Source organism: Macaca fascicularis, chromosome X, assembly GCF_037993035.2.
Source record: "Macaca fascicularis isolate 582-1 chromosome X, T2T-MFA8v1.1".
Taxonomy (NCBI): domain Eukaryota; kingdom Metazoa; phylum Chordata; class Mammalia; order Primates; family Cercopithecidae; genus Macaca; species Macaca fascicularis.
The window spans coordinates 24,789,747-24,810,360 of record NC_088395.1 but is presented as its reverse complement, the minus strand read 5'-3'; the positions used below and the strand labels follow the sequence as shown (position 1 = coordinate 24,810,360).

General features: G+C 37.0%; 1 protein-coding gene across 5 annotated transcripts in view; it reads right to left on the bottom strand.

Moving 5' to 3' along the window:
* The window catches only part of POLA1 (DNA polymerase alpha 1, catalytic subunit), a 307,953-nt gene that overhangs the window by 148,671 nt on the left and 138,668 nt on the right, over positions 1-20,614 (bottom strand). For 3 of the 5 annotated variants that reach the window (XM_005593197.4, XM_045383888.2, XM_065538316.2), the window contains 2 exons: positions 11,337-11,515; positions 9,491-9,622 (listed from right to left, as the gene is read on the bottom strand). In XM_005593197.4, coding sequence (XP_005593254.1) covers positions 9,491-9,622; positions 11,337-11,515 — 311 coding nt within the window. Of the gene's footprint in view, positions 1-7,126; positions 7,293-9,490; positions 9,623-11,336; positions 11,516-20,614 lie in introns of all 5 variants that reach the window. The other 2 variants (XR_012430381.1, XR_012430382.1) reach the window with 1 other exon arrangement.

The following is a 20,614-nucleotide window of genomic DNA, read 5'->3' as shown; positions in this document are numbered from 1 at the left end:
AGAGTCAGATGAGTTTTGAACCAAGACGAAAAGTTATACATTGGTTTTCAAAAGCAAGCTAAGGTCAGCTGGGCACGGTGGCTCGTGCCTATAATATCCCAGCACTTTGGGAGGTCAAGGCAGGCGGATCACCTGAGGTCAGGAGTTCGAGATCAGCCCGACCAACATGGAGAAACCCCTTCTCTACTAAAAATACAAAATTAGCCGGGGGTGGTGGCACGTGCCTGTAATCCCAGCTACTCGGGAGGCTGAGGCAGGAGAATCGCTTGAACCTGGGAGGCAGAGGTTGCAGTGAGCCGAGATCATGCCATTGCACTCCAGTCTGGGCAACAACAGCGAAACTCTGTCTCAAAGAGAAAAAAAAAAAGCAAGCTAAGGTCAACACGTGATTTATGCCAAGCTCAAAACAAACCAACACCCATCATTTGGAAAACAATAATTCTCATCAGTAGTAGTATTTCTTGGAATCCAGGCTTAGAGAATTTTTCCATGGCACCTTGGAAAGGCAGCTGAATTAACCTCCTCCTAAACAGAAATACGGTTATTCCATTAAGACAAGACTAAGCTAGACAGGATCATCTGGAAATTCCTATCTGCAACTATCTACAAAGGGCTGATTTGCATGTGTGAACCAAAATGTAAATTCTCTGGGCAAACCAAATATGAAAAACAGCCATCGCCTGGGCGCACTCTCCTCCCATCTCTTGTTGACGCATGCAGCAGAGAACTGATAGTAGTTCCGTTTTGTTCCTTGAAGTCAAGAAGGTCAACTGTGTGAAAATCTCACTTTTGAAAGGTTAAATGAAATCTGTTCTGGTTCAATTTCTTACTCCACTACAAGATAGTAGCTCCAGATGGCTGGAGTTAGACCTGAAGTTGAGTTTTTCCTAAATACACAAGGTTCGAGAAATCAAACTGAAGAAAGGAATTCTACCGTTTTGGCACAAGCAGTTTTCTGTTTTTACCCACTTGTTTTCAGGTATCTGACAACTCCTATGGCATTTCCTCAGCATTTCAAAAAGCTTCCAATTTTCCCATCAGAGGACGCAAACCGTAACAGAAGTTGCTGAAACCCCAGGTTCAACACATGTGCTTCTTTTCAATGGCTGTACTAGTCCATTGCTGGATGGCTATCATCAGCCTTCTGGACTCATACCCTAGTCAGCCTTGTGACCTGGCCTAGCTTGTAATGCGAATGGCGAAGGCTCTTGATCCATCCTACTCTAAGAGTGACTGCAGAGAAGATGCTAAGCAACTTGGTATCCATAACTGGCTGTCTTCCAAGTTATTATGGGCAGGATACTGGACTAAGATCTCCAAGTATGGTCACAGTCTTGATGCTACTATGTGTGACCTGGGAGAGTCACCTGATAGCACCAACCTCTCAGAACATCATGAACTCATTCAATAAAATTTACCGAGCACCTATCAGGTTAGGCACAATCCTGGGTGCTGTAGTATTCTGTGCTACTGTAATATTCTAAGATGTAGTATTCTGCAGTATTCTGTGCTATTGCCTTGAAGGAGTTATAGCCTAGTATCCATTTCCCAATGCTGACTTTAAGACTCTATTCACCAACACTGAAAAGGAAACTACCTTATTGGCAAACTGAAGGGAGGGCCAAGAGGAAACACAGCAGTTTGGTATCCTAAATAGATGGGAGAGGGAGCTTCTAGATGGATACCTTGGAGAGACCTTGGAAAGACCTGGGCACCAAGGCCCCGGCCCAGGTCTGAATCTCTGGTGTTTCTGAGCACACAAAAGGAACACAGCTGAGCCATGTTCATTCATCATGTCTCAGATTGGAACAGTGATAATTAATAATGAGTTCTCTCTAGGCACTTTCTCAGCACCTTAAGTGCATTATCCCATGTAGTCCTCATTATGATCTTACAGGGTGAGTACTATTATTTACCATGATCATTTCATAGGCTAGGAAACCATGGCTTAGAGAAGTTCAGTACCTAGCCCAAGTTACAGATCTGGTAAGAGACTAGCAGTGGCTAGTCTGATCACTGATAAAATGGAGTGCTAAGCTTTCAGAATGCAGGGAAAGCAATGGAAAGGGCTACGGCTATAACTGCCTTCATCCCCGACAAAAGACTTAGGAGGGTGGATATCCATATGTAGGGAATGATACGGGTAAGGGAGAGACTACGAACCAAGCTCAGATCTCGTCAGTGGCTCTGGGGTTAGTCCTCAATCGGCAACAATATTCTCTGCAGTCTTAGCACCTCAGACTTTGGTGATGGTTCCATGTTAGTCCCCCAAAATCATGCTCTAGAACTGAGCCTCCCCAAACCGGGTTCATGCCATAAGGTCGTGATTAAATGAAATAAAAGATAAAGCGGTCTTCTCATAAATGTTAGTTATTCTACAAAGGATAAAAGTCAAGTGGTATAAATGGCTGCATCTGAACTTATTTGCTTATTAGAACTCCTTTACAACAATACTATACACCATGATAAGCTGCTTGTATAGAATACATAGCTGGCATGTTTTAGGGAACTGGATTTGATTGTTACTTAGATTTGTACAATGATAAATTACTCACAATGAGATTCTATTCCAGTCACCAGTCCCTTGTTCTTAATTTTTCTGTGAGAACATGCCATGGCATAGCAGCAAAATGTTATACCTGACTCAAAAAAATGAGCTTGCTTGACAATAACAACAACAACAACAATTAGCCATTCCAAATAAAAACATACCAATCCTCCATGAATGGACACTGGTGTTAGAATGCCACATTTAAGGCCGGGCATGGTGGCTCATGCCTGTAATCTCAACACTTTGGGAGGCCAAGGAGGGAGGATTGCTGGAGGCCAGGAGTTCAAGACCAGTCTGGGAAACATAGTGAGACCCTGTCTATACAAAACTTAAAAAATCAGCTGGCCAGGCGCGGTGGCTCACACCTGTAATCCCAGCACTTTGGGAGACTGAGGTAGGCGGATCACGAGGTCAGGAGATCGAGACCATCCTGGCTAACACGGTGAAACCCCGTCTCTACTAAAAATACAAAAAATTAGCCGGGCGTGGTGGCGGGTGCCTGTAGTCTTAGCTACTTGGGAGGCTGAGGGAGGAGAATGGCATGAACCCAGAGGCGGAGCTTGCAGTGAGCCAAGATTGCGCCACTGCACTCCAGCCTGGGCGACAGAACAAGACCCTGTCCCCCCAAAAAAAAATTAGCTGGGTATGGTAGTATGTGCCTGTAGTCCTGGCTACTTGGGAGGCTGAGGCGGGAGGACTGCTGGAGTTCAAGGCTGCAGTGAGCCATGATCATACCACTGCACACCACCCTGGGTGACAGAATAACACTCTATCTGTAAAAATTAAAAAGAAAAAAGGAATAAAAATAAAGAATATCACATTTTAAAAATGCAGTTTGGTATCCCTGGCATTTATTTATGTTTGGCTTCCCAATCAAATAGTATGAAACAAAAACAAATACTAATTTTCAATATGTTCTTTTCGTTTGGTTTTAATAAGATTTAGGATGAGTTCTATGGATTCCTAAAAAAATTACCCTTCTTCAAGCACCGCTGGGCAGCACGGATTGGGCTGCCTGTGATGTTGAATGGGTGGGATGGATATCTATTGCTTCTTTGTATGCCTTTTGTACCACTTATAATTATGCTGTTAGAGTCTACAAAAAAGAAACCAAATTTATTCATTTCAAATGTTCTAAATATAAATGCAGAAGCAAGGAAATAAACAATAATTCCAAAAGTGCTTAGAGTTTAAACTTTTTGAAGTAATATACCTACGATTCTACCGCATATTGCAACCTATAACCTAAAAACTATCAAACCACATCACCACAGGTAAGAAATGAGAAATTTTGAGGGTTATTGAACACTGCATATTTGCAATGAAACTACAGTAGACTTACTGAATACCATTGCATGGCTCTAAAACTCACAGGTCCACCTGCACAAGATAGCTCTGTTGAGAAGTGAAAGACAACGGAAATGAGAAGCCTTATTAGTGATTTACATGGGTGTGGGCAAGAGGGATAGAGTGGGAGGCTGCTTCATCTCTAATTTATCAGATTTATTTATTTAGTTTTGTGCATTCCTAACAAAATTACCCTTTTTCAAGTACTGTTGGGAGCCATGAATGGTGCTTACTTGTGATGCTAAATGGGTGTGTATTTTTGTGAAGTGAATATTTTAACCGATATTTTACCCTGCCCTCATTGCACTTTTAATAAAAGGCAGCTCTAATTCAATCCCCGGCTTAACAACATTATGCTTGGGGGTTGTTACTAATTTTGTCCTCTAGGAATGCATATCCACTTTAAAATTTAAAAGTTTTTTTTTTTTTTTTTTTTGAACTTACAAAGATGAAAAACAAGCTTAATATGGACTTTTTTTTTTTTTTTTTTGAGATGGAGTCTCGTTCTGTCGCCCAGGCTGGAGTGCAGTGGCGCCATCTCGGCTCACTACAAGCTTCGCCTCCCGGGTTCACGCCATTCTCCTGCCTCAGCCTCCCGAGTAGCTGGGACTACAGGTGCCTGCCACCACGCCTGGCTAGTTTTTTTTTTTTTAAAGTAGAGATGGGGTTTCACCGTGTTAGCCAGGATGGTCTCAATCTCCTGACCTCGTGATCCTCCCGCCTCAGCCTCCCAAAGTGCTTGGATTACAGGCGTGAGCCACCACGCCCGGCAATATGGACTCTTCATACACTACGAAACATCCCACTCTACTTCCTGGTGTGTGGCCTCTTCCAAAAGAACTCACAGCCACCATGGTAAGGCTCAGCATCATTGGTCAAATGCTCTCTTCTTCCCTAGGTGCTTAAACATGTATGCATAAGGAAGTTTTCGCATCATAAGGCAACATACACTGCACATTATTTTTTAAATTCCTCATAAATGTGGGTTCAAAAGAGATTTAAAAATGTGGCTTATGACACAATACACTAAGAAATAAAAGAGAAAAATACAAGGAGAGAACAGAAAGAGAGTAACAAAGCTAGGCATCCACTTTCTTTGCCACGTTATATAGAGATAGATTCTTCTATCAGGACAATGAAAGTACATTTAGGCTGGGTGCTATTGTGCATCATGATGATATTTCTGGTTAATGTCTCTTTGCCTGGTATTTGGTTTGGGGGAAAAAAAAATTAAGTCTATTGAGTTGGGGACAGGTATATATTGAAATGCAGAGTTGTCAGTGCCATAAAAAACAGAAAAGTAACAAAGAACTTTATTTGTCATGGCTTTCATGACCTTAAAATATTGTAGAATTTTGTGTTAACCCAAGAATCCTGTATGCCACTAATAAATCTTACGTCAATCTGACAGCAATGTAAAAAATTTTAAGGAAAAAACAGCAAAATATAACCTTTACTTGTCAGTTCCTTTGGCTACTAAACATCAAGATATATATACTTCTGAGAGCAAGGGCTGTGGCAGAGATCACACATAAAACAGAAAGAAAGCACAGCCCCTGTCCTCAAAAAGCTTAATTCAGGAGAATTCTGAGATTATAAAGCCTACAACAACTTTCTATGGAGTGAGACCACCAATTTCTGGCACTACCAACTATCAGAGGTTACCATACGCATGGTACCAACAAGCTGTTCATGTGTTCTTTTGAGATGAAGGGCCAGCCCCATCTAAGGCCAGCAATATCTCAATGTTTAAAAATCATAGTAAAGTACTCATATAATGTACAAGTGGCTAGAAACACTAAAAGGCTGATGGGGAACACACTTCGCCCCATCGGAATACTCTAAAACCTGCATAAGCCATCAATGAAAATTTAGGAACATATTTAAGTTGACTATCACTATTGCATTTTCTAGAGCCTCCACCTTTAGAGGCAAATGGCTCTTTAAGTATTAAAATGGGGGTTTAATATACTTTAAAAAGAACAGTACTTGAGATGAATGTAAATGACCCAATGAATGTAAATGACCCAATACCCTCCTCCCAGGTACCAAGAGGGGTCGCATTTCCTATTTATCAGCAAGTCATCAGGATAGGCCAGAATCTCAATCTCTCTTCTGTGGCTGCTTCTTGGATGGCTGAGGGGAACACTTCAAAAATGAACCAGCTAAACAAACTTCCCAGCAGCACTTGACAGAGCTACACCTATTCTTCCCATTTCCAAAGCAGTGGAGAATTAATTACCAGTTCTATGGATCTATTGTAAGTATAATAGACTAAAGAGCTATCACAGACACATTTATTGTAAAAGCACAATCCCAAGAGTGTCTAGTGGAGGGCCAAAACGATTAACACAAATGCTTTGTCAGATCAAAGATAAAACCTGCACCGCCCAATTGAGGAATGAATTAGAACAGTGGGTTATCTTTCAAATTAACCAGGGCAGTTAGTGAGGAAAATTTCATGAAAGTGTAATTCTTAGCCTTTGTGAATCCACACAGCAGGCATTCTGCCAGCTGACAAGATGATGAAATTTTCATGCTTAAAAAAAGCCCTCTTCATTTCCCAATTTAGATTAGCTAGTGTTTCTCTCCCTTTTGTGTGTGTATGTCTATTTGCTCTTCTGGAGCAGAATTTAAGGGGAGGGGGAACACATATCAATTTTTCACTGTAAAACGGAGTCTTTCAAAAACATCCCTAAAAGCTTAGAGTTATAGTCTTTAAGCTGCTTTTTTATGATTTTCAAAAAAATACCAGTTCAATTTCAACTTTATACAAAGGAACCAACATGGACCAGGGCATGAAATCGGCTTTGAATTAAGGCTTTCTGTGCTACCTCAAAGTCTTTCAACACTTCATCAACTCTCAAGACAAAGCAGAGTTGTCTTCTTCCTAAAGAAATTAATATATTACTTAAAATATCCTGGCTCAGTGCTTTTTGTATTTCTATGTATATCAAAGTTTAAATGTTATAGGAAATTAGAATTCAGGGGATACAATCATTGCTATAGATGAGGAGCAAAAAGCCTCTCCTTTCCCATAAAGGAGCCAATATTTATTAAAATATTATAATGTGATACAGATTGCTTCTCAGATAAACAAATATTTGTTATATCACATTTACTCAGTCAGTCCTGTTAATTCATGACAGAAGGTAACAGAACATGTGATGTACTTTTCCAAAATTAAAGTAATTTAGAAGTATACTTTGTTACCCCAAACTTTTGTACCTTTTTTCTTGACAATCTAATTTCTTAGTCATCTAGAACTATGTTTCTTGGCAGGTTATAGTGTTTGGTCAAGTACCATATTCCATTCATCTTTCTGGAGTCCCTTCCTCATGAAGATACCTTCCTTTCTCAGTGCAGGTTGACTTCCCCCGCAGTGCTTCTAAGACTAAAATTAAAATAATATTGAGACTCTTGCCTTCATTTCACAAACAACTTTAATGTCCAGTGGGTAGTATTTTTTAAGTTGCTAAATAGGAGAAAACCATTTTGGTAATTAGCTTCAGAGACAGTCACTTAACCTCAATACTTACTATCAATATCTTTACCTCAGTACACTTGGTATATTAGTCTCCAATTGGATTACCATCACCATGATAAATCACACTGAACTAATAACTGTAATCAGTATCACTTGAGGCACAATAACAAAAGAAACTCAATGCTATGTCCCTCTAGGAGGAAACAAGATGGTCTACCAATGAAGTAGAACCTAAAGGTATAGGGGCTTTTTGTACAAAAGCTCTGATCTGGAAGATATTTGAAATATTTGTTTAGCATGGGGCCATAAGAACGAATAATGGATTTCTTTCTCTGCCAACCAATCACATATAATTCAGATCAGAAAGTAGAGAAATAAGTTCCTAATTTTGAGGATAGTCATATCAATTTTTAACCCCAGGAGTGACATATGGCTATTTTGATCAGAAATCCCTTAGAAATGTCAATCAAGTGGGCAGTTAACTACAAAAACCTGTTACTTGATGTTAGTGAGATGGCTGGCAAAAAGACAATTAAAGCAAATACTCTAGAAACCTTGTGTTAAATATCTGGATCCCTAAAAGTAGGTTATTTAGCTTGAAAAATACTTATATAACCACCTCCACAACATACACACAAATTAGGTTAGAAATCAATCTTTCAGTCAGGGCATATTTCTAGCTATACAGAAGATCATTTTTCAGAGTATTTGCAACTTAGTCAAAACAGACTATTCCTTCTTAAAGAAGGAAATAGATGAGTTTCTTCTAGCATTAACATTTCCGTGTTGAAGATCTTGATAGACTAAACACAGAGAGAAAACTCAGAATTCTTCCCAAGAGTCAAGCAAGGATCAGACTCTGTTCATTGAGGCCTGTAAATGAGGAGCTGAATAGTTTTGATTTGGCCTAAACTTTCATGTGCTGCACATTTCATCTACTGAGGAATGTGACCCCACAGACAACTTTTATTCCCATCCACTGTTCAGTAAGGGCAGCACAGGATTATTCACTAAAATGTTTCAGATTTTCCCAAAATGTAGTCATAATTATTATTTTTTAATAATGTTTAGGCAAACTGACTTGCTTTTCTGATAAATATATTCAACACCAAAATCATAATACTGGAACTCTATCTTTTTACTCTTCATCTTAATGATCTAATAGTTGCTTTTCACACAATGAGTTCTATTTTAAAGAAGAAAATGCTGTTACATGTTAACCAATACATGAGGAGAAAGTACAGAACGATCTTTAGAAAAGTCATAGGTCTTAACTAATGTATGTTTTTTTTTTGGAAATGTGTTGCCAATGTAGCTTTTAAAAAGAAGTCACAGTGAACTTTCAAGTTAACAGAAAATTTGTTTAGATGACAAATGACATACTGAAACACTAAGAAAAATCAAGTGGGAAACGTGAAGTTTTTAATTTTTGAAGAGAAAAAAACTAATTCATGTGAAATGTGTTAAAAACAAAAACTCTGAATAAAAGCCTTCTTTCCAACGAAGACAAATCACTCATTGTTCTATTCTGGCATTTATACTATAAATTTATAAAAATTAGACATTCTCTTTTGAATGCCAGACAAACTGCATTTAAATTTAAAAGATATTTGATTTCCTCAGAAAACTAGGGTATGGAGTGGTTCAGGGTGCTACATAAACACAAAAAGTATTAGTTTTGTGTGGGCAGTCTACTAAGATCACCACACATAATCTACTGGCTCTACTTGCTGACAATAGCCAATAGTGATTTTTTTCTTCCTTTATCCAAAGATCTGAGCAATCATTTAATTAGTCTTATTAAGGTAACAATAAACTAAAACATTTCTTAATTATATTCCGTTTTTTTTTTTTTAAAGTAAAAAATTTCATTATTTAAAATACTGCTCATAAATGAAAGAGATGTAATGCCTGAAAGAAATTATCAAACAATTTGTCAGGCTAATATGCCAAAATTACATACTCTATCATATTAGTATTAATAGCATTTCACTAGGAATGTTTCCCAAAAGTCTTTTCAAAATTTTACAGTTTCATGAAAACCAAAAAACAAGTACCAAACCTCAATAAGTTGTGCATGTAAGAATGTCATTATGGATACTTACATCGTAGTACTTTTTAATGAAACGTCTAATGTCCATGATCAATTTGTTGCTCAGTTGTACTGTAAAGGTCAGAGGTGAAGCCTTACAATCGATGTTACTGCAACGATACAAGCTGGGCTCCATATCGGTTCCCTACATAAGTCAGGACAAGTATACAAAAAGTTACTGTGAGGCTATAAAAGGGTTTTTGTGCTTAAAAACTTAGGTGCTGTCCTAGTGTTGAATATTCTTAATTCGTTTTATTGGTGAGTTTTTAACCCTATCTTCTCAATTATTTTCCTCCCAAAGACCGCTTTAGTCACACATACCTTCCATTCCTTGCCATCATCATAATGGAGTGCAAAGTCAAAGGGAAAACACTGAAATCACTATTTTACATTTCCTACACGAGGGACTCTATGGATAAAATAATTTTTCCTCTGTAAATACCAGTGAAGTTACGTTACTGGAAATAAACCTCCTTCTTAGAGATACTGATTAAAAACTTTAAATTTGTATTTATTCATTACAAACTTGAAGAAAAACAAGAGCCTTTATCACATTAGTCTGTTTTCATCTTGTCAACTTAATTTTAAAAATAAAGTTTAAAAGTTAAAAGTGTAGTACCACAAAAACAGTATCACTTATTGTCTGCTTAGAAAATCTAAAATTTTGGCAATTTTTCCAAAAAATGAAGTGCATTGGGGGAGGGAGGCAGGAGAAGTAAAAATCTGAAATAAATAAATATTAGTTCGGAGAAAACATTTTGTTTTGTTGTGTTTTGTTTTAAACAAAGACAAGGCAAATGTAACATATAGCAAAACTGTTGGGATTTCTGAAGCATTTGTTTTCCTTTCTGATACTTAAACATCTTGGTTTCCTGCTCCAATCTGGTACATAACCCTACCCGCCACGCTAAGCAATTCCAGGTGGAAGAGATTTCAGAGCTTGACATCGGCTCTTCCACAGTTAGCCCATCTGCAAGTCGTCAAGCCTCCATGCAATTAACTATCTTATTTACAGCTGTAATGAAGCAAAACTCAAGGATTTAGCAAGTATTGCTGATCTGTGTCTGCCTCTTCCTTGCACTTGCTTCCAAAGACTGCTTTGTTTTGATTCAAAAAAATGCAAAACATCTGCTGTTTGTCCAAATTAACTTAAAATAATTACTTTTAATTTAGATAAAGGGTGTCTTTTCTTTCAGTTTCAAGGTTTTACACAGTTGTGCTGCCTATTCCTTTGCCAATGGCTAGTATATGCATAACACTGCAGTGGAAATCAAGTAAATTGGCCAAGTTTCAAGCTCTGATCCAAGGTCAATAATACATTTTTTGGCAGTACTTCTTGAAAGGAATGTCTCCCTGTGACTTTTTAAATGTCTAATATGCAAAGACAGCAGAAAAGATAAGAGTACCTTTACAAAATGGAGGTAAGTGGGATGTGTAAAGACAAACACAAACTTTCCCAAAACACTTAGTTCCCATTAACTTGATTTAAGATAAAGAAAAATATTGGTCTAAGTCTTAATAGATGGGGGTTGACAGTGGGACAATACAGGTTACCAATTAAGAAATTATAATAAAAAATACTTTAAGATAATTTACAATTTTAAAGGGATTCCACTTAAAAACCAAGGTCAAGCACTCTAGGAAGCCAAAATAATATTCAAGCACATTCAAGTAAGAGTTTTCAAACAGAAATAAAAGCAAGCTGTGAAGGTAGATTTTACATGATGCTAAAATTCTTTAAACACATGAAAGCAACATGAGTGTATTTATTTCACCCTTTTTATATATCCCATAGTGGGGGAAAGGGGTAAGGCCTTTATACAAATTCGCTCACAAAATGAAAGACAGAAACAACTAACCGAACCATCAAAGACATTATCATAAATATTCTCAGTTCCACATGTAGGGCATGGACATTTGAATCTTTCACAGTCCCTGTATTTCTCTTCATCAGTGAGCTGTGCTGGGCCACCAAGTAGAGCATCATTCTCTTCATCTTTATGATAATGATGAACTCTAAATTGGGTGGGGTCAAGTCCTATTAATATAAAAGAAAAAAAAATTCAGAAAAGTATTCCAAAAATATCCCAAAGAAGAAAACTCTCACAAAAAATGATTTTAAATTCATGCACATACACACAACCATTTGAACTCAAGAGCACATGGACAAATGACTTCTCTTTTTATAAGAGATTACTTTATAAATAAAACAAGTAACCGCAACAACGCAAGACAGAAATATGCCACTGAACACATGGGTTTGGAAGCAACTACTTTGATAGGATGTTTTTATTACTCTCTTAAAGTTACAATGAAAACCTCAAATAAATGTGTACTAAGAAATTCTCTTAAAATCAAATTGTCACAATTAAAACTGAGAATAAAATCAGAGAATAAAAATTCCATTAAAGAAAACAGGTTCACTGCCATTACAACTCCTTCAAGTGCAGACACAGCTAACCCTGATTTCAATGCAGTAGTCGATTTCATCTTGGCTCAGTAGTTAACAGCATGTAGGTTGCAATCTAATTCAGTGGTTAAAATTCAGTAGCAGTATCCGAGACAAAATGCAACATGGTTTTCTTGATGTTCGAAATTCAGAAATTTAAAATATGTGCAAAAAAAATGGGTCTACAGATTCTATAGGACAAAATGTCCTCAAGAATCCTGAAACCAAATATACCTTCCATATTTCATTCAAAACAACATAAGAAATCAATCGATGCATGTTTATGCTGTTTTGTTTCCACAAACTAATTAGAGAAAAGAAACATTTTTAGGCCAGCCTATTTAATTTACCCTTGGTCAAAACATGTGTGCCAAAATTTACTATTTGAATTTATACTTAAAAATAATTATTCTACACTGTTTCTTAGAATTTTAGGGATTGCTGAGGGATGCTTTCAAGAAAAGAATGTAAGAGATAATATTTCTATCTTTTGGAAATCTAAGGAAAAACTTTTGGAAATCTAAGAAAAACTATCTTATTTTAGTATAAAGGTAAATAAGTAATATAAAACAGTCACTGAGCCAAAAGCTCACAAATACCAAAAATATCAAAAAATTGTTTAAAATTTATCAACAGCTACATGGGTAGATAAATCTAACAAGATGCATTCAGAATTCAGCAACAGAATCCTAAACCCTATTTGGTCAGCTGTCAAGTGACGTCTAGTAATTATAAAATACTGGAGGCTGACTCTTCACAGTTGAAAGGGGCCAAACAAAGAATAAGATAACTGAGACACAGAGTCTCAGTTTTCTCACCTGCAAAACGGAGGTAGCATCACTGATCATACACTTTTGAAGTTTAAATTGGATAATATAGAACAAACCGAGTTCAACGCTGCCTACTGCACAGAGGGCACTCAATAAATGCCATTTGAATGAAAAAATAAAACAGTGAATGAACATCATTTAATCTAGACTATACTCATTCAAGATTATACATTTAGAAAACTGTACGAGACATGTTCATGTGGCATATGAAGTTAATAGCTACTCTTTGTAGGAATTAAAGTATTTCCTAAAGTGGTAGTATATGATAAAAACAAAGAATGCACATTCAGAACAATTTGAAAAGCTGTTCTTCATTAGTGACATAAATTATGTTAACATGGGCCACTTGTCACCAAGACACTATACATTTCTATTTTACAAGTTACCTGACCCCTAAGAGAAACAGCAAATTAGAGAAGTATGTGGGAATACATATACCCTCACATTTAAAGCTAAAGATGGTCAGAGGAATTGAGAGAGACCACGCCAGTGAATGAGGCCAGTTCGTCTCTGGAGTGAAGGGTAACCGTCGCTAATTCAAACTCTAGTTGTGAATCCAAGTATTCACATAATACTTTGATTTATTTGCAATTATGAGAAAGGAGCTTCACTTTTTCTCTGACCCTATGACTATTAATCAATTTCCCAGGCCAACACTAATCAAAAGATAAGGAAAAAGAAAATAAGCAAGATTTTTCTAAAAGGCAAGTTTCTTTCACAGTCCAAAAATAAAGGAACAAAACAATGCTGGTTTGCACATATACAAAACTGACCAGGCTATGAAAAGGAACCAAGAGGAGCTACTCTCTACTCCTCCCCACTAGCCATGGCTCACTTGGTGCACCTGACTGCATGAACTTGCAAGCACTGACCCGGGACAGCCTGCCTGCACAGTAAGCCAAAAGTGGATGTGGGCCATCTTGTTACTTACTCACAGAGAAACACCCAAACGACTGGCTGAAACTTGCGAAAAATACTAGGTCCTATGAAATGTCTACTCTAAATGTCTACCCTAAATATCCATTTCTACAAATCACTCAATCTTCCCATGGCAGTAACAAAGCCAACTGGCTTAGCTAATTACTTCAGATTTATTCCCAAGCTGATTTTTTTTCTTCAGGGGAAGGGGCTTCAATCTTAGTACTCTCTTGGTCATAGTTCAACGCTAAAATTTAAAAATATAAAGGGAGAAGAGACTGTAATAAGCTTAAAATATTAGGTATATAATGATCCTTGTACAAATGAAATACCAAAATGCCATTTAAAAAGTTATTTTCTTGGGAGGGCAGTTATAAGTTCAACAAGCAAACCACAGAGGGCTAAATTAAATCGTTTTAAGAAAATATACAATGTCATGTTAAAAAAATAAGGATCATTGCTGCTGGAATCTTTTTTGAAAAGGTGAAAATCCAGGGTTAAACAAGCCCCAGACTTAGTCACCATATACATTAGTTTTTCCAAATTCTCACAAAACTGGTAACAGCAGCTTATTTCAAAGTTTCAGTTGACTTATAAGAAGTTTTACTGCTTATACCCTAAACTCATTAAGGCTGGAGTGAAACAAGAAACAAGTATCTGGTGCTGCCACCTAGAGGTAGGGATTCTGAATTTTAAAATGTGCAAAACAGCAGCTACATGTAATTCCATTTTTAATTGTTGTCACTCCAAAATTAAACACTTCTGTCAAAAATGACATTAAGGCAAAATCTTTATTACTGCACTTGCCCTACATGCATATACACCATATAATTAATGTTACACTGCTTACATTAGTCTTTGAGCAAGAAATGCAAAACTGAATCCAAATTCCTTATTGCTTCTACTGAAAGCTTTCTCTGAACTGGCTTAAAGGAACAAACTTTATGTCCCATTTGAGAAAAGTAACTTCCATTTCTTTTAGGCTAGCTCTTGACAGGTGACTTAAGTCTTCTGGTGAGGCACAGAATGAAGGAAGGAGCAGCCTGCCTGGGCTTTGCAAAACCAGTTATCTGGAGGAAGAGCAGCCGTGGTTTCCCCCAGAATAGGCTGAGATGATGTATGCTTTAATTCAATTATGTGGCTTGTAGTGATCGACTCATTTGTGCTGGGGTTGAGGGTACAGAAGAGGGAGTGAAATGAAATTAAAATACTGTCATTTATAATTAGAAAATTTCTAGGATCTCACATTATTTTGGCAACAGGATCAAAACTCTCATGTTTCAAGAAGTATTTATAGAAAGTAATATCATAGGCATCGGGGTGGATAAGCTTAGCAGTACTGTCTTTACTTAAGTCACCATAGTCTTATCACACACACCCCCAGTATGACATTTAGCACAAAATTATTTTTCTACCATTGCACTTTCTAACCATTGTAAATTATACCTGTTTACCTGCCCCCACTCCCAAGGAGTTTTTAAATTGTTCATAACTTGAGGCATATGGTCATTAGAGAGACTGACACATTTAATCAAATTCTTTCCTTCCTTCAAAAGACAAGGTCTCTATTAGTGCAACAGCAAATAACTACAGTGAAACCCTTATATATGTTCATGCAAGTGGGGAAGAGGGAAAATCCACATAAATGAAACTCCAAATGAGTAAAGGGAGTAACTGGTATTTACAAGCAGTTATTTGTAATATGGATCATTTAATCTATGAAGGAAGCTAACTAATAGAATCCTATTGAGTGAAATTTTTTTGTAAAAATTTCTTAGAGGAAGTAAACCATTTATCTTTTGCATGAGTTCAGGTTTTCATATATCAGGACATCTTAGAAGACAATATGCAAAGTGAAAATTTAGTATGATTAAAGAAAAAATAATTTTCAAATGGTGAATGCTATATCCACAGAATGCTCATAGCAGCTTTATTCATAATAGCCCAAAATGGAAACACTCCAGATGTCCATCAACAAGAGAATGGATAAACTAGTATATCTACCATGAAATACTACTCAGCAATGAAAAAGAGTGAATACTGATACATGCAACAAGACACATGAATCTCAAAAATACCATGCTAAGTGAAAGAAGCACACAAAAAGAGTATATACTGTAGGAAACCATTTATATGAAAATCTTGAAAAGGTAAAACTAACTGATGCTGATAGATTTCAGATGAGTGATTGCTACTATAACAGAGGTGCTGACTGGGAAGAGGCACAAGGGAACATTCTGGAATGATGAAAATGTTCTGTGTCTGTGCCTAAATAACTGATTGTATATACTCAAGATTTTAGCATTTTATGGTAAATTATGTGAATTATACTCTTTAAAAAGCATGCCAAATAGGAAAAGATGTTTGTATAGGTTGAACATCCCTAATCCAAAAATCTGAAATGCTCCAAAATTTGAAACGTTTTGAGTGCCAACATGATAGCACCAGTGAAAAATTCCACGCCTGACCTCATGTGATGAGTTGCAGTCAAAACTTTGTTTCAGGCACAAAATTTTAAAAAATATTGTATAAAACTGCCTTCAGGCTACGTGTATAGGCTGTATATAAAACATAAATGAACTTCATATTTAGACTTGGGTCTCATCTCTAAGATAGCTAATTATCTATATGCAACTATTACAAAATCCAAAAAAATTCCCAAACACTTCTGGTCCTAAGTATTTCAGATAAGGGATACTCAACCTGTAATATATACTTCCAAAAGACTCGTAATTAGAACACATAGGAAATGCCTGCAAATCAATAAGCAAAAGAGAAGCAAACAGGACAACAGAAAAAGACTTAAACAGGCAGCTCACGAAAGGAAATATTCCAATGGCCAAGAAGCATGTGGAAAGGTGTTCAACTTCATTAGTCATCAAAGAAATACAAATTAAAACCACAACTCTATGCCACCATGTAAAATGAAGATGGAAAACACTACCCTACCAAATGTTGGTAAGAATGTGGAGCACCCATACACTGCTAGTAGGAAGTGTAAACAAGTAGAACCACTTTGGAAAACTAGTAGAATCTATTAAAATTATACATACATGTCCCCAATGGCCTAGCAATTCTCCTTAGTACATACCCAAGAGAAATACATGCTTATGTTCAACAGAGGACCTGTACAACAACTCTCAAAGCAGCACTATTCAAAACACCCTAAATGTGGAAACAACTCATGGGTGTACCTCCAGTAGATAGTCATACAGTGTGGTATATTCAGACAATGAAATATTATACAGAATTTACAGAAAGGAAGGACAACCACATGGATGAATCTCACAAACATAATATTCAGTAAAAGTAGTCTAGACACAAAGAACAAAGACGCAATTTGTGTAATATCCCCCAAGATCCACCTCATATGTTATTAGATGCCAGGTATGTGGAGGATCATTTCTAGGAGACATGAGGGGCCTTCTGGGAATGTAGTAATGTACTGTTTCTTGAGCTCAGTACTGACTACACCAGTGCATGATGACCCCGTGAAAATTTATCAGGCACTTTCATTAGGTTTTGTGCACTTTTCTGTATGCATGTTATACTATGAAAAATTCACACTTAGGTGAGAAAATTGCATACTAAATATTTCTTATGAAACATCTATGAATTTGTTGCAAAATGCATTGAATCTCAAACAGACATAAACCCCACTGCCTAGGAAGAAGCGTATATTTTATATTTTAGCAAATATAAAATATAATAAATTGAGCCTAAATATAATCCCATCTTTAGATCTAACTATTTATAGGAAATACAAGAGACAGAAGAACATGTTAAAAGATACCACCAGGATGTGATCAGTAAACTCCAGAATGAGAAAAATTCTATAGGACAAAAAGCCCAGCTTCTTTCATAAACAAACTGGGAGGATCAACAAAGAAAAAAAAAATAGAGATTAACTACCAAGTTGACCCTGACTGGATTCCAATCCAAACAAGGAGCTTTTTTAAAAAAGTGTATTCATAGTGCAATCAGGGAAATATAAACACTTGTTGGAAATTAGACGAAAGGAAGGAATTGTGAGGTTTTTTAATGTGATGTGATAATAATATAGTTATGCTGAAAAGGGGAATCTTTGTCTTTTAGAAATGCAAAATGGGCTGGGCGCAGTGGCTCACGCCTGTAATCGCAGCACTCAGGGAGGCCAAGGCAGGAAAATCACCTGAGGTCAGGAGCTCGAGACCAGCCTGGCCAACACAGCAAAACCCCGTCTCTACTAAAAATACAAAACAAATTCAGCCGGGGATGGTGGCACATGCCTGTGAACCCAGCTACCCAGGAGGCTAAGGCAGGAGAATCGCTTGAATCTGGAAGGCATAGGTTATCATGAGCCGAGATTGCACCACTGCACTCCAGCCTGGGTGACAGAGCAAGACTCTGTCTTAAAAAAAAAGAAATGCAATATGAAATATTAACACACAAAATAAATATATTTTGAAGGATATACTTCAAAATAATAGAGGAAGGTGGGAAAGAGGAATAATAAGATTGGCCACCAATGCAGAATACTAAAGGTGGGTGATGAATATATGAGGGTTTAATCTTGCCCTATAATTTAATATATGTGAAACTAGAGAAAATTTTATATTCTCTACTATAACATATATATATATACACACACACACATTTTTCCATAATAACAAGTTTTTTTTTTTTTTTTTTTTTGAGGCGGAGTCTCACTCTGTTGCCCAGGCTAGAGTGCAGTAGTGCAATCTCCGCTCACTGCAACCTCGTGTCCCAGGTTCAAGAGATTCTCCTGCCTCAGCCTCCCGAGCAGCTGGATTACAGGTGCCCGCCACCACGCCTGGCTAATTCTTTTGTATTTTTAGTAGAAATGGGGTTTCACCTTGTTGGCCAGGCTTGTCTTGAACTCCTGACCTCAAGTAATCCACCCACCTTGGCCTCCCATAGTGCTAGGATTATAGGCGTGAGCCACTGTGCCCAGCCCAACAAGTTTTTAAAATATTACAGATCCAATTTAAAGATAAACAATTTACTGTATAAGTGTCAGACAACCGAAACTGTCTTTCACACCAACAATACATCTCTTCATAATGTAAATGGAAAATTTCTGAGTATTTTAGAAGAAATAATAGCCAAGCCTTTGGTTTAAATGAATACCCAAGATTTTTATTTTCCTGGAGAAGATAGTTCTCAAAATCTTGACAGAATAAACAGCCTGATGAGCAGCATTCTCATGACTTCAATCTATTGGTTTTAATGCCCTTGACAATAGACGCAAATATAAATTTTAACTTAATGAGATGTGAATTTCTGGGCAGGAGAAGCTTTTCAAGTGTCTTCTTCCCCGTTTTTTTTTTTTTTTTTTTTCTAAGACAGGGTCTTGCTCTGTCAAGCGCAATGGAACGATCACAGCTCACTGCAGCCTTGACCTCCCTGGCTTAAGTGATCCTCCCATCTCAGTCAGCTGAGTAGCTGGGACTCCAGGCATGCGCCACCATACCCAACTAATTTTGGTATTTTTTGTAGAAACGGGGTTTTGCTATGTTGTCCAGGCTGGTCTTGAACTCCTAGACTCAAGCCATCCTCCTGCCTCCCAAAGTGTTGGAATTACAGGTGTGAGTCATGCATGGCACCTGGCCTTCCTTTCCTGTTTTTAAACCTGAAAAAAGATGGTAACTCTGTGTGGAAATAGACTTGGAATACAAAATAACACAAATGATAGTCCAAAGATTGCTTGTCTTCTAACAAAGTCCACTTCTCTTCCAGCTATGTTGGTAGATGTTGGGGGAAAACAGCTAGGCTCAAGGTTCCTAACCACCCACCCTCTAAAAGGTGAGTTAGTCCTGCAAGAATGGCCATAATCAAAAAATAAAAAAATAAAAAAAATAGATGTTGGTATGGATGTGGTGAAAAGGGAACACTTTTACACTGCTGGTGGGAATGTAAACTAGTACAACCATTATGGAAAACAGTGTGGAGATTCCTTAAAGAACTAGAAGTAGAATTACCATTTGATCCACTAGATACACTAGTGGGTATCTACCCAGAGAAAAAGAAGTCATTATACAAAAAAGATACTTGGACGTACATGTTTATAGCAGCACAATTCTCAACTGCAAAATATGGAACCAGCCCAAATGCCCATCAATCAATGAGTGGATAAAGAAATTGTGGTATATATATACACCATGGAATACTGCTCAGTCATAAAAAAAAGTATATATATATATGACATTCACAACAATCTGGATGAAACTGAAGACGATTATTCTAAGTGAAGTAACTTAGGAATGGAAAACCAAGCATGTTATGCTCTCACTCATAATTGGGAGCTAAGCTACGATGACACGAAGGCAAAAGAATCATACAATGGACTCTGGGCACTCAGGGGGAAAGGTGGGATGGGGGTGAGAAATAAAAGACTGCACAGTGGGTAGAGTGTACACTGCTTTGGGTGCACCAAAATCTCAAAAATCACCACTAAAGAACTTATTCATGTAATAACCAAACACCACTCGTTCCCCCAAAACCATCTGAAAAAAATAAATAAATAAATAAATGAAGGTGAGTTAGTAATTGCTTAACCATTGTTTTACTTCTGGTTTTGGAAAAAACTGTCTTACTAAAAATAAAATAACAGTACTAATATTTTGTCAGCAAAGGGGGAACCTATAATTCATCACCTTAACCCTTTTCTATTTTATTCATACACATATATATAATACAGTGTATGTATATGTGTACAATGCTGTATAGTATTCAGCTTTTTTTTCTTTACCCATTTTTAGGTCTTATCCATTTTTCTATAAGCTATACCATCTTGATAAATGTCACTTTGGTGTACTTAATTAAAACAATTTTATCTTTTTAAAAAATTGATCTAATTTAAATAATTTGAGAAATCCTCATTTTCCTTCAAAACCTCTAAGTGTTACAAAGCCAGAGTTGTTACATAACTCATATAAAA